This window comes from Mesoplodon mirus (genome assembly GCF_964341445.2).
Source record: "Mesoplodon mirus genome assembly, chromosome: 11".
Taxonomy (NCBI): domain Eukaryota; kingdom Metazoa; phylum Chordata; class Mammalia; order Artiodactyla; family Ziphiidae; genus Mesoplodon; species Mesoplodon mirus.
The window spans coordinates 34232828-34247416 of record NC_138987.1 but is presented as its reverse complement, the minus strand read 5'-3'; the positions used below and the strand labels follow the sequence as shown (position 1 = coordinate 34247416).

The 14589-nt window shown below is 50.4% G+C and overlaps 1 protein-coding gene across 3 annotated transcripts; it reads right to left on the bottom strand.

Annotated features, from left to right (window-relative positions):
* Positions 1-1785: 1785 nt before the first annotated feature.
* On the bottom strand, positions 1786-14195 carry LOC309812409 (apolipoprotein L3-like). Of its 3 annotated transcripts, none has more exons than XM_082636154.1 (2): positions 13890-14195; positions 1786-4018 (listed from the first exon to the last, which is right to left on the bottom strand). In XM_082636154.1, exon 2 carries the CDS (start codon positions 3961-3963, stop codon positions 3157-3159), a length of 807 nt encoding a protein of 268 aa, XP_082492280.1. In that variant the 5' UTR covers positions 3964-4018; positions 13890-14195; the 3' UTR covers positions 1786-3156. The 3 variants fall into 3 exon arrangements, with proteins under 3 accessions (XP_082492280.1, XP_082492279.1, XP_082492281.1); XM_082636153.1 differs by lacking the exon at positions 13890-14195 and adding an exon at positions 13778-13863; XM_082636155.1 differs by lacking the exon at positions 13890-14195 and adding an exon at positions 13590-13763.
* Positions 14196-14589: the final 394 nt, after the last annotated feature.

Genomic DNA, 14589 nt, shown 5'->3' with positions numbered 1-14589 from the left:
AGTCTCCCTTTCCTCCCCTGTAAAGTGAAGAAAGGTCTAAAGCCTAAGTCTCAGCCTAGCGCCTGCCGGCCACACTATAGACTAATTAATGTGCGATAGTTGAAGGAAGGAAGGAAGGAAGAGTGGTATTTATTGTGCCCCCAACGTGACACTGAGGGAGACACTGGGGATAGTGTGGTGAACACGCTGCCTTGCTGGAGGTTTTTCTCGAATGGGCTGCGGATGTGGTTAATGGCAGCAGGCGGTGAAGTAACTGGGGCTTTGTAACCGTGGGCAGGATTCCCCCCCACCCCCACCCCGCCAGCGGAGCCGATGACCTTGGGCCAGGAGTGAGGGTGGGGAATTACCCTAATGTGACAGCAGAGGGAAGGAGACCCTCCCAATCCGCCCTCCCCCACCTCCCACCCCATTCACTCAGCCACAAGTGGTGGGAGCCTGAATTCTCCTTTTACAGGCCACCCTGGCTCTCCCTTGCGTCCCTAGCACTTACCAGTTGGGGGAGGCGAGGCCGGGGGCCCTCAGAGAAGGCCGGTGAAAGGAGAGGCCCTCACAGGCCTCAGTCCGCAGCGAGGCCCAGCCCAGCGGCCCTTGGCAGTGCCCCAGCCTCAGGTGTGCCCCTCGGCAGGGAGGGCCTGGCTGGGCCTCTCTCCTGTCACTCTCTGCGGGATGAAGGGCAGAGCAAATGCGCCCCAGTCTCGCTGGTCTCGCCTGGACTCTCCACCTGCCAGCAGCACCTGATGTAAAAGGAGCGGGAGGGAGCGGGGAGGGGAGGAAGGAGGGGGCCGCGGCTCAAGGACTAACCAGAGGTCCCCTTGACAATCACTTCGGGTCTCCACTGTTTTCTTCAGAAACCTTGGGAATTTTGCTCCACTCCCTAGTGCATCAGTGTTGGTTTTCCTAGAACCCGATTCCTTCCCCTCCTGCCACGAAGGGTGGGAATAAACCTGACTGCACAGAGGGTCCCATTCCTTTGTAGCCGTGGCATCCCTCACGCCCTGGCACAGCCCCTGTCCCCACAGACACCCTCCTCCCTCCATACAAGCCAGCCTTTCCTTCCTCTCTTCCCAGATCTTAACCCGCACCGCGTCACCAAAGTCCTCTGAACCCCGACCTCCACTGTGTATCACGATCATTTGTTTCTCTGGCTGCCTCGGCCTCCACAGTGGCCTCCCTCGAGGGCGGGGCCGCAGACTGCCTCCCTTTGTGCCCCCGGCCCTCAGCACAGGCCTAGCGCTTAGGTGGTCCATGCGGGGGAGAAATGAGAGAATGAACGAATGAATGAATGAACGGGAAGGGTGGTGGCCTCTCGGGGGCTGTGGTCGGCCTCCCAGAGGTGTTCGCATCCTAATCCAGGAAACCTGCAAATATGCTGCCTTATAAGGCAAAAGGAACCTTGCGGGTGTGTTTAAGTTAAAGATGCAGTGATGGGAAGAAATTCTGCTGTGGACCACAGCTTTAGCCTGGGCGTGAACGTTCAGCCGCCCTTCCTGATGACCTGCCTTGCAGACTTCAGACCCGTGTGGACCGCTCCCACAGCTGCAGGAGCCAGGTCCTTACCATCAGTCCATCCAGCACTCAGTACTGCCCACTGACAAAGAGCACACCCTGAAAGGTGAGAATTATGTTATATTCGGTGACCTTACTGAGACTACAGACTGCGAGGCAGCCTCTCGGGTAGCTCTGAGGGACTGTTACAAAGAGGTAAAGGAGGAGCCAGGATATAGGAGTTTTTGCTGAAAACAAACAAACAACAAACGAACAACAAAAAACACATGTAGTCGAACATCAAACGTCAAAAGATTATTGCTAACCACAAACTTACAGTTTCCAAAGGGGAAGGGGCATGGAGGGATAGGTTAGGAGTTTGGGATTAACATATACCCACTACTATATATAAAATAAATAATCAACAAGGACCTACAGTATAGCACAGGGAACTGTACTCAGTATTTTGTAATAAACTATAAGGGAAAAGAATCTGAAAAAGACTATATATATATATTCTTTTTATATATGTAAATGAATCACTGTGCTGTATACCTGAAACACTATATATATATATATATATATATATATATATATATATATATATTTAATATTTTTTATTTATTTGGTTGCACTAGGTCTTAGTTGTGGCATGCAAACTCTTAGTTGTGGCATGCATGTGGGATCTAGTTCCCTGACCAGGGATCGAACCCAGGCCCCCTGCATTGGGGAGCACAGAGTCTTATCCACTGTGGCACCAGGGAAGTCCCACTGACGCAATGTGGTAAATCAACTCTAATAAAAAAAATCCATGGGGCTTCCCTGGTGGCGCAGTGGTTGAGAGTCCACCTGCCGATGCAGGGGACGCGGGTTCGTGCCCCGGTCCGGGAAGATCCCACATGCCGTAGAGCGGCTGGGCCCGTGAACCATAGCCGCTGAGCCTGTGCTCCGCAACGGGAGAGGCCACAACAGTGAGAGGCCCGCGTACCGCAAAAAAAAAAAAAAAAAAATTCCATGAACACAAAAGCACACAAAAGAAATTTCTATGTTCACTTTCTGGCTGTGGTCCCCTTGGGATGATGGAGGCCTTTGGTGAAATGCTCAGAGGGGCAACATGGAGGGATAAAGAAATATAAGAGCAAGAGAGATCACATCTGATGGTATGTCACAGCATCTCCCATCTACACGCCAACAACAGGCATTTAGAGAGACAGAGGATGAGGTCAGGGCTGGGTCAGTGAACTTGGCTCCCTGATCATGGGATTGTTGGGCAAATAAAAAGGTTTTAGTTTCCTATTAAGGTCTTTAAAAACTACTGCAGTGGAAATTGATCTAGAGAGATGAACACAAAAGGTGACATTCTGTGATTTTTTGAAATAATTTTTGAACAGTGATACTTGAAGTTTTGTGACTCAACTTGAGCCAAGAGGGAGAATTTAGGGATGAAAATTACAGGTTTTGAATACAAGAGGGTTTAAGGACTTCTCTTCCTCTAGGAAAATGGCATAGTCCAGCCAACAGACCAAAACAAGAGTCAGAGAGAACAGCCCAGCTTCCCCACCTTTATCTTTTTATCTCACTCTCTTTTTCCCTCTAACAAGGTGCCTCTGCACCTTGGCCCTGCACGTGTCCCTGATCCCTGCACAGCTCGGGGGGTGGCGGAGTCCAGCCCTACTGCAGACTCTCATAGATGCGGGTGAGCATCTCCAACTTCTCCTCCAGCTCCTGGGCCTGCTGCCTTAGCCTTTCAGCCGACTCCGACTTTGCCCCCTCATGCAAGTGCTTTGCCTTTTTCACCAGGAAGTCCACTTCCATCAGAAGGGAGACACCTGCCTCGGCCACACCCATAATCCGGGCTCCTTTGGTCATTGCCAGTGCCGTGCCTCCAAAAGCTTTCTGCACCTGCTTGCCGCGTTTGACTGAGACTCGCCCAGTGGTCGTGAAGCGCTTAGCACTGGCTGCTAAGCCAGGGTTGCCTTTGGCCACCTTGATGGCACGGACGTTTTTCTCAATGTCTTGCATGGCTTGGAAGAATTTCCCTACAGAGGAAGCGAACTGGGCTGCGCTGTCACGTACAACCCCCTCAAACACCTCCTCTTCGTTGTCGGCAGTTGACGTAAGGTGACTGGCTTCGGTTTCTACTGCCAAGGTGCTTACACGTTCCACGATGCTGGTGGACGCACCGGTCACAGCAGCCGCTGCTCCCAGCCCTAACCCAGTGGCGAAGAGTGCCAGACTGGCCCCCGTTGTCACGGGTGCCAGAGTCAGGCCAAGGATGGTCAGGACACCAGACATAGTGCCAGCAGAGGCAGCTGCCACATGGGAGATGGCGCAGTCCCTGTGGACCTTGTCAGCCTTGTCTGCGAGTGCGTGGAGCTTTTTTATGCGCTCCTCAATCTCCTCCTTCATCTGAGGAAACTCCTCCAAAAATCTCTTCCTGTCCAGCTGGTCTTCTTGGAATGTGTCTTGATCCCCCATGGCCAAGTCTGTTTTCAGCTCACTCAGATATTGATACAGTGCCTCTGAGTCTTCCCTGTAACAATGAAGGTCAAGGGATTAGAAAGACAGTTTGCTTGTCCATAAAATAGGCTCAACAAGATCTATCCTACATAAACTATAGGGATTTTATTATAAATCAAATAGAAAAGAATTTTACAAATGTAAATTTTTTTTCAACATTAAACACGTTTTGAACCTTGTAGATGCTCCATATACTTATTCAATCATGGAATAAATAAAAAAAGGTCATCTTAGGATACTCTTTTTTTTCTTTGTATCCTTATCTTTATTAAAAAAATTTTTTTAACATCTTTATTGAAGTATAATTGCTTTACAGTGTTGTGTTAGTTTCTGCTGTATAACAAAGTGAATCAGCTATACGTATACATATATCCCCATATCCCCTCCCTCTTGCATCTTCCTTCCACCCTCCCTAACCCACTCCTCTAGGTGGTCACAAAGCACCGAGCTGATCTCCCTGTGCTATGCAGCTGCTTCCCACTAGCTATCTATTTTACATTTGGTAGTGTATATATGTCCATGCCACTCTCTCACTTTGTCCCAGCTTACCCTTCCCCCTCCCCGTGTCCTCAAGTCCATTCTCTACGTCTGTGTCTTTATTCCTGTCTTGCCCCTAGGCTCATCAGAACCTTTTTTTTTTCTTTTTTAGATTCCATATACATGTGTTAGCATACGGTATTTGTTTTTCTCTTTCTGACTTACTTCACTCTGTATGACAGTCTCTAGGTCCGTCTACCTCACTACAAATAACTCAATTTTGTTTCTTTTCACGGCTGAGTAATATTCCACTGTATATATGTGCCACATATTCTTTATCCATTCATCTGTGGACAAGGACACTCTTTTTTTTTTTTTTTTTTTTGCGGTACGCGGGCCTCTCACTGTTGGGGCCCCTCCCGTTGCAGAGCACAGGCTCCGGACGCGCAGGCTCAGCGGCCACGGCTCACGGCCCAGCTGCTCCGCGGCATGTGGGATCTTCCCGAACCGGGGCACGAACCCGTGTCCCCTGCATCTGCAGGCAGACTCTCAACCACTGCGCCACCAGGGAAGCCCAAGGACACTCTTAAGATAGGGATTTGATAAAGACGCCTCAGAGGCAGGTCAACACAATCACTTCCAAAGAGTAGGCAGAGTGGGAACTGCACAGAGAAGCACAGAGAAGTGGGATTGGAGCAGAAAAACCTTCATTCAGAGAAACCTTAGTGTGTAGTGAGGAGTCAACCTGCTCTTTGCCCTTGGCTACTGGGAAGTCGTCCCTGAGCCCCTAGAATATTCTGGCTGATAGGAGAGTCCTCGTCTGCCTGGGCCTTTGGCCACTGGACAGTCTAACAGGGTGACATGTGATGGGGCCCCTGGGTCACGTGGTATCACATCTGACCTCTGGAGGAGCTGGACACTAGGGCATCAGTCTGACCTCCGGGCGGGCAGGAGACAACAGGTCAGCTGTGCGGGCAGCAAGTGACTGAGCCCAAATAAAACTCCATACGCTGAGGGTCCTGTTGGAAAAGGTTCTCTCCTTGGTCAAGTCTTAGTCAGGCTCTTCTGAGCCCTCTTCTCCGAAAGGCCTCAACCTCCGCCTTTGGTGTCCTGTCCTTGACGGCCTGTATTGCCCAGTCTCAGCAAAAATTCGTCCAAGTCAGTTTACTGAGAAGCCTTCCCACTGTTTAGATCTTATCATGTTTGATATCTGATCAAACTCCTCATCTCCCACATTTGATGCATACATCCTTTACTTGCTTTTAGCAAGAATCCTGTTAGCAAATTTCAACAAGAATCCCCCTGCCCTCGATGTCTCCTCTCAGTGATTTTCCATCCCACGCCCCTCACTCTGATCATTGGCTACAAATCCCCATCATCTTTGCTGTATTCGGTCTCGCACCCATCTGCCTCCTCTGCTGCGATGGTCTTCACACCTATCACGATCGTCCTACAGAGAGCCTTCCTTATCGTTTTAACAAGAGTCAGAATATATTTCTTTAAACAGGGTGAACGCAGGGCTTCCTTAGTGGAGCAGTGGTTGAGAGTCCGCCTGCCAATGCAGGGGACACGGGTTCGTGCCCCGGTCCGGGAAGATCCCACATGCCGCGGAGCGGCTGGGCCCGTGAGCCATGGCCGCTGAGCCTGCGCGTCTGGAGCCTGTGCTCCGCAACGGGAGAGGCCACAACAGTGAGAGGCCCGCGTACCGCAAAAAAAAAAAAAAACAGGGTGAACGCCCCTGGCAGGCAGCGCTCCGTGTGCCCTGCCACGCACTGAATCCAGGACAGGGACACGTCCTGAGGACAATGGAAGCTTCCTGTGTGAAACCCGCCCAGACTCTGCCCTGTGGCTGATGAGAACCGGCATCCTTCCCTGTAATAAACCGTAACTGGGGTCATGACAGTTTTCAGGGAGTTCTGTGCCCCCTTCGAGGGAATTCTCACACCTGGTGGTAGCTTTGGGGATCTCCCAAATTTGTCATTGGGGTCAAATGTAAGGACAGTCCTGGGGACCGTGCCCTCAGCCTCTGCAGACTGGCTAATTCTGCGTACTTAGAGGTTTTTTAAACCTAAAATCAGAGCTAGAAGGAAACTTAACGATCATTTTGCCTGGCATCTGCTGTCTTCCAAGCCTGATGCCCTTGGTCTTCCCAGCTGAAGGTCACTAGGTCCATCCACTTCCCCAGTTGACTGGGAAGCAGGTGATCTGCTATTAACCCTGCTTCCCCTTGGACTCTCCAGCCCGCCTCACTGATTCCGGACTCATCACCCAGCACCCCCGACCTCTCAGGGGTCACCAGCTTAACTCATACCTTAGCTGGTGACAACTTCACATGCCTGCACACCAAGGCCATGTGCAACTTTATGGAACCTCTCAAAGATTCAAGAGACTTTAAGAAACATCCATATACACTGCTAAGCCTGAAGAGACCTGCATTTGCACAAGCTGGTGGAGGAAGACTTTTCCTCTTTGGTGGGGACTTGTGAAGCCTCGTCAGAGTCCCTCAAATCACACAAAATTGGCAGCCACTCGTTGTGATGCTGGAGGTCTCACTAAGCCACACGGCCTTCCCACTGGTCAGGGCTACTCTATGTAGATGGGAAGAGGGTCCCAGATGGCAGTGGAGAACCCCAGGTCCCAGGCAGGGTGTGGAGGACACAGTCACCCAGGGTCCTCTATGCTCAGCATGAGGGGATCAAGTCAGGGAGGGAAGAAATTCCCCTCTGCCACTCATAGGACCTCTGCTAGGGTCACAGCCCCTCCAGTTTTGTGTCCTAGGGACCCACTCGCCTCACTCTAGTCCTGGCTCTGCTGCCCAAGCCTTCCTACCAGTCCTCCAACCTGGACCCCTCTGCCCCATCCTGACCCCTGGGTCTGACCCTGGTCCAGGCCTCCCTGGGCCTTTGGACGAGATGATTGCACTTGGTTCCCCATCTGTGACCCTGCAGTTCACTCTAAGGCCATCACCACAATCCATCAGATTGAATTGCTATTCCCATTGGACACATGACAAATCTGAGACTCCAAGTCTTAAGCTCAGAGCCCCAGAGCTGGGCAGGGACAGAGCCAGGATCCAACCCAGCTCCATCCAATTCCACTCCAGCCTCTCTGCCTTATGGGCCAGCAGGATCCTGCAGTGTTGGTACAATTCCTAAGATGGAGAATAAAAGGGCTCCAGCCAGAATCCCTGGGAAGGCAAACTGATGGTGTCAGGATTTTCTGACTTGTCCTAAATAGAGTCCTGCTTGGGCCTCATCTCTAGGAAAAAGCCTCTTTGGCCCCATCTCTTCCCAACAAGGTTTTTAAAAGTTAATATTAATTGAGCACCTACTATGTGTCAGCCATCATGCTGAGCACTTTGCATACATTATCTCAGTTTCCTCACAATAAAATTAAACAGATGAAGAAACTAAGGCAGAGAGTAGTTCAGTAACTTGTCCAAGGTCGTAACATGCCCCTTCCTTGCAGGTTTCATCTCCTCAACCTGAGGCTGTTCACTGCCAGCAAATGACAAGGAAGAAACATTCCCCATGGAAACTTGAGAAGGAACATCCTCGACCCCAACCACAGGATCCTGCCTGGAGGAGGTGTGTCTGCTAGGAGGAAACTAGCCTGGGGCAGGGGGATGTGGGTGACATTTCTGCCGCATCCCTGCAGGTTACCTGGGCAAATCAGCCTCAGGCACAAATCTCTTCCAGCCTTCGTCTTCAGTGAGCAGGTGTTGCAGTTTTTCCCTGCTCACTCTCTCCCAGAAACACTTAATGACATCTTTTTCTTTTTCCTGCTTCACTGAGGGAGAAAGGAACCCAGGGCTTACATGGAGGGAACCCACAGCACTAACTTTGCAGGCGGTTGGATACAGCCCGGGTCTTGTTGCTGAGATGAGGACCTCCGGGAGGCCTCACTCCGATTAATATTCCCTGGGGTCTGAGGTTCTCTGTTAGTCCAGCAGTTTGGACTCGGAGGTCCCACCACAGGAGCTCAGACCCGACCTCCGGCCTGGGAACCAAGATCTCACAAGCTTCGTGGTGTGGTAAAAAAAAAAAAAGAAAGAAAAACGGAGTAGTACAATATCAAAGAATCAAAAACAAAATAAAAATAGAAAGATAAAAAATAAATTAGGAAAAATAAAACTATAGTTGAAACAACTGCAACAAGGTAAAATAAAACCACAACAGAAAAAAGAAAAAAAAAGGGGGGGAGGGGGAAACAAGCCAAAAGGAGAGAACAATAACAAAGTATAAAGAATAAAATTAGAAAAATAAAAGATTTATTAGGAAAAATAAAAATATAAAAGAATCATCAACAATGAATCAACAAGGTAAAACAGAACCCTAATCTAAAAGAGGAAAGAAAATAAAGCCTTGGCTATGGGGGTGGAGTTTAGGCGGGGGTGGAACTTAGGCAGGGGTGGGGTTTAGGGTGGATCGGTAAGTAGTGGGGGGGGTTGACGTTTGAGTGTGGGGCAGGGCCTAGTGGGAGGGGATATAGGGATATACTATGCATATAGCTGATTCACTTTGTTATACAGCAGAAATTAACACAACATTGTAAAGCAATTATACTCCAAAAAAATGTTAAAGGAAAAAAGAAAAAAAAAAAAAAAAGAAAACAGTATTTAAAACATCACAAAAATGTAAACCCTCTGTTTGATTTTTTAAAAAAATCTAAAGTAAATTTATTTATGTGCAAGTCCTGGCTTTCCAATTTTGATTATTTTGGAGACTTTTCATTTTTCAAAGTGGGGAGTCAAGAAGTACTGGCTCGGGCTTCCCTGGTGGTGCAGTGGTTGAGAGTCCGCCCGCCGATGCAGGGGACACGGGTTCGTTCCCTGGTCCGGGAAGATCCCACATGCCGCGGAGTGGCTGGGCCCGTGACCCATAGCTGTTGAGCCTGCGTGTCTGGAGCCTGTGCTCCGCAACAAGAGAGGCCGCGATAGTGAGAGACCCGCACACCGCGATGAAGAGTGGCCCCCGCTTGCCACCACTAGAGAAAGCCCTCGCACAGAAACGAAGACCCAACACAGCAAAAATAAATAAATAAATAAATAGTCTCCTATTTAAAAAAAAAAAAAGTCTTAAAGAACAGGGGTTAAACCAGAATAATCGGAGTGAACTGTAACCTTAAACAGATACATTTTCCAGCAACATCTTGCCCACCCACATAGGCACCCATGGGCTTCTGTCCACTCAAGGGAAGCAAGACTCCTTGCAGGGGAAGTGAGTTCCACAGGCCGGCATATCTGCTACTCCAAAGGCAAGGATGCTCTTGAAGATGTTCAGAGCAGTGTTTAGAAGGGGCACCACAGGTAAGGCCTAACGACTTACATATAGTAGTAATAATAATAATAATAATAACAATAATAATGATTACTATGATCATGTATTTAGGCCAGGCTGAGTCAGTGAAAGGCCATGAGTTCATAATAATATTCAAATGAGAAGAGTTTAGATAAAGTGTGTCCAAAGAGGGAGATATAAAGGTCAAAAAAGGTAGCTATGCTCCAAAGACAGGGAGTATAATGGGAAATATTTCATTGTTAATTGAATTTAATAAGAAGAGGAGTTTTAAAGTCTATGGGGATATTCCCTTCTGTTTATTTATGGGACTGTTTATATAGGATTGAGAAAGAAAAATAGAACATCCATGGACATCCCAGGCTGGCCTGGTATCACAACAGGGCGATGCTGTTCTCCTGTTGGATGTAAAGACTCTCAGAGCACACAACCTCAGACCGCGGTACCCTGAGAGCAGGAGGAAATGCGACAGCAAACACTCGTCACTGTGCTGCCGCCAACACAACTCTCCCTCCCTTGGCTGCAAAGCATGACTGTCCTTCTTTACCGATTATACCTTTATCCTCACTCTGGTCTCCCCTCTCCATAGATGGATTTACTGAGACACCTTCAGCGTGAACTGCCCCCCATTCTCTGCAGCACCCAATCCACAGAGGCCCCATTTCCTTAGAGCCTCCCCCAAATGGCCTGACCTGAGCCCCAATCCTAGAATCTTTCTTTCTAACACCTTCTTTCTGCGACGCCCAGGGTCCTCCCTCAGGAAGAGTCACAGACAGCTTGTCCACTAGGGGAGTGTGCCCGAGGCTGCAGGCGCTGACAGTGTGGACGGAGAGGATACACGCAGGCAGCCCCGGCGGCGAGGGTGAGGATGCCTAAAGTAGGTTCCTTTCTCTTTCCAAGCCACCCTTGCTCTGCTCACTCCCCGGCTGGTCCATTTCCAGCTCCTGTGCTTTGTTCTCAGACCTGATCTTAACAACACAGTGTTCCTGCGTCCTTGGATGCTTTCCTGCCCACCTGCTCTCATGCACTTCCATCTCCTCCAAAGCCACTCGCCTCCCCCCTCGACCCTTCTGCCTCTCGTCTCAGGGCCTGGACATCAGGTATGTGTTGCTGGGCCCCTCTGCGGCGAGGGGTGACTGTATGACCCAGTCCTGGCTAACAAGGCACAGAAGAACTCAGCAGAGGGCGTCCTGGAGGCTCCCTGCTGTAAGGGACAGGTGGGAGAGGAGAGCTGGCTCGTCCCCTGCCTCCTTCCCTGCCTCGAAGCTGCCCGAGCCCGGGAGCCAGGGCAGCCAATTGAAATCATGAAACACAGAGACCGGGAGGCAAGGAGGGGGCGGAGGAGGGCTCGGGCAGAGAGGCTGGATCCTGGATGACTCCAAACACCTGTAACTGGGGCTGCGCCCTCGACCTCCTCCTTCTCTGCCACTCTCGGCCTGGCCCTGACCCTCGTGTGCAGCCTCAGCAGGGTGTGGGTGCTGGACGGTGCTCCCCCCTGCTGGATTACTCTACGGGGCGTCCTCCTCTGTTAGCCTCTGGTCCATAACTTCCCGGAATAGTTGTTGGTGGGAGAAGCCTGTCCCCACCCAACTGCATAGCCAGACACACTCTCCTCTCCCTGTGAGGGGACAGAGATTCTCACCAAGCACCTCCCTCCATGTAGCTGCAGGGCATCCTCCTTGGTCAGGGAAAGGAGGGGTTAAGACAGGATCAAGTTCAGAGTCCTTAGCCCAGCCCCCAGGCCCTCCTACTGCTCCAGCTCCGGTCTTCCTCACCACTCCCTGCCTCCCTGGACCTGGTCCAGGTGCCTGGAGGACTCCCAGCTCCCTGGCCTCTGATTCCCCCCCAGCCTCCGGGCATTTGCTCAGACTGTTCCTCCCCCTGCAGTGCCTTTCCCCACCTGCTTCACCAGGTGAAAGGTTACCTGTTCTTGGAGGCCCAGCTCCAAAGCCTCCTGCCGCTGCTTCCTTCCCCCAATTCCTCTCCAGGATCTCCTGGAATGTTGCACTTTCCTGGTCGTGGTTCTATTTGTGTGGAGTTTCTTCAGCTCTGAGACACTGTCAGGGACCTTGTCTATTCTCTGCTGCACCTCCTGCTCTAGGGCCTCCGGGGCACCCTCCGCCCTCCCGGGCACAGCCTGGCTAAAATACGAGGTGTGGAACCATTACTGGGACGTGAAACAACCAGCTTCTCGATGACACAGCACAACCCCAGCTCTACCTGCGTGAAATTAGAAAGACAAGGAGGGGGGAAGGGGGAAGAGGAAGAGGAAGAGGTGGAGGAGAAACAAAAGGCTTCTAATCAATGAAGCATTTAATCCCAAAGGGATCTGATTTAACCAGAAAGAAAAAACTACAAAGGTACTAAAAGAAACATTAAAAATAATGTTGATTTATGGAAACCTTTCTAATTCACACAGAAATCCCACAAGCTATAAAAGAAGTTCTGATCTATTTGACCTCTTGAAAATTAAAAATTGTAAAGGACATCGTAAACCAGGTCAGAAAACAATCAGACACCAGCAGGCACTGTTTGCAAGACTTACAGTAGACAAAGTCAATATCCCCAACACAGAGAGAGCCTACAAATCCACAGAAAAAGGCTGAAACCAGTTTTTTTAAAAATGGGTAAGAGATACGAACGAACAGTTCCAGGGGAGGTGACTTGCCCAGGGTCACACAGCTCTCGGTAGGCAGAGTGCAGGCCAACACCAGGCCTTCTGACACAAGTATGTCAGGGGTGGGGATGTGATTTTAATAACCCAAAAGTTTCTAGGTGTGTCTCTGCCTGTATAAGCGCATAGATCTAAGCTCACGCTCCACCCCCCGATCCCCCCACCCCCATTATAGTCACATGTGATAAAAGAATTTTCACATATTGAGATATAAGGAGGTGATTCTGGTTTATACATGAGTTTACTTGAATTTATGCTAATTAAAACACTTGTTTTTGGCTTATCAAACATACACCATACATCGATTTTAGTTATTAAAGAAGACGGCGCATTGACCAGAAGTAAAGAATGTCCCCGTTAAACATAAAGACGAAATGCCTCCCTTCCTGGGAAGCCAATGCGGTATTCCTTCCATGTTAGGATTTCCTTCCTAGGTGCCAAGGCCATAATGACTCGCTGTGTACATGCTGTTCTGTATTTTGTGAAACCTTGAAGAAAATTATCCCTGACTCGTCTGACGGTCTTGGTTCTGACAAGACGTAAACCTGTGCTGAAAACCATGCTTCTCCAGAGCAGTGCCTCACAGTTATCTGAGAGGCTGTCTTCTGGGCTAGAGGCCTCAGTTAGTTCAAAGAAAACCCTTTTCTACTCCTATTAAACATTTTTTATTGATTATTTTCTTTGACACAGGTGTACAGTTTGACTTTTAATCTCAAGATTGCACAAAAGCAAATACGGTGCAGGTCTCTGCAGCCAGGTCATCCCACTTCCTCAGTGGGGCCACCTTCCCCGCACAGGACCACCTGTCACCCACATCCTGAGCAGTGGGCCCGGTGAGTGCCGGAAGACAAAGCCCTGCATCCCCCTGCTTGGTCTCCTGGCCCTCCCCTCTCAGGCCTCAGTATCCCCCCAGGGCCTGGTACTGAGCAGGCACTCAGAGACAGGGTGGGTGAACAAACCTTGATTCCTTGTATCTCCAAAGAAATCCTTGAGCTCCTTCAGCGTCACCACAGCACCCTGGGGGCTGCTGCAAGGTGGCCAGGCCACAGGAGGGGAGGTTCTGACATCCATACCCTCCTCCACCCACTCTGCTTCCTCCAAATTTCCCAAAGGACTGAGTACCCCCCAACGCCCACCTTCCTCCTGGGGTCACCACTCATGTCTCAGGAGTCTGTATCTCGAGCTAAGCTCACCTGAGCAGGTGTCGCCCTCCCTCTGCACTGTTTAGGGGCCATGGGGGTGGGAGGAAGCAGTCAGACAAAGCTGCCTCCAAATCCAGGCTCTGCCCCTGCTTTAACCTGCCACCTCGGGCCCATGACCTCACCTCTCTGAGCGTCGCTCTCCCTTCTTCTGTAAATCAGTGACATTCATACTTTTCTCAGACAGTTGTCCTGAGGATGGGGAGATGGGTGGGGAGCCTACACCCCCCTGCTTACCCAGGAATCTTCCTCTGGACGAATGTGAACAAGATCCAGTTGTTCCCAGCTGTGCAGATGCAGCCACTAGCTGTGCCGTCTCTGCAATATCCACACACACCCTCTGGGCCCAGATATACGTGGAGAAGCAAAAAGGAAACTGAAAGCCCTCACCACTGAGTCACTCAGGTCAAACAAACACTCTGCCCACTAGGCCTCACCCTGGGCTATTCTCACCCTGATGCTGACCCCCATAGGGAAACAAGTCCAGCCCTGACATTCCAGGTCCTCCTGGGCTCAGCACATCTTGCCTCGGGCTCCTTGAAGGAAGACCTTCCACCAACAGACTGTGAGGCCCTTGGCAAATCACTCCCCACACACCATGGGCTTCTTCCATGCTCCCTCTGCCCTCTGCACCCGCCCACACTCGCCAGCCTGACTGCCTTATTTACCTTCATGCCTCCAGCAATCGATACAGTTCCAGAACGTACCAGATGCTCACTGCATACTGGGCATATTGTTGCTGCTGTGTGCCATGCCCACATGGGTTCTAGGCATTTTGCTCACCCAGGAACTTCTGCCAGGGACACCTGCTCCTACCAACTTGAAAAATCGTGCTCATTTTCCAAAGCCTAAATCTGGCATCACCTCCTCTGAGAAGCCCTCCAGGACTGTCCCCTGCAGAGTCCACTGTCCCCTGCTCTGCTCCCACGGTACCCTG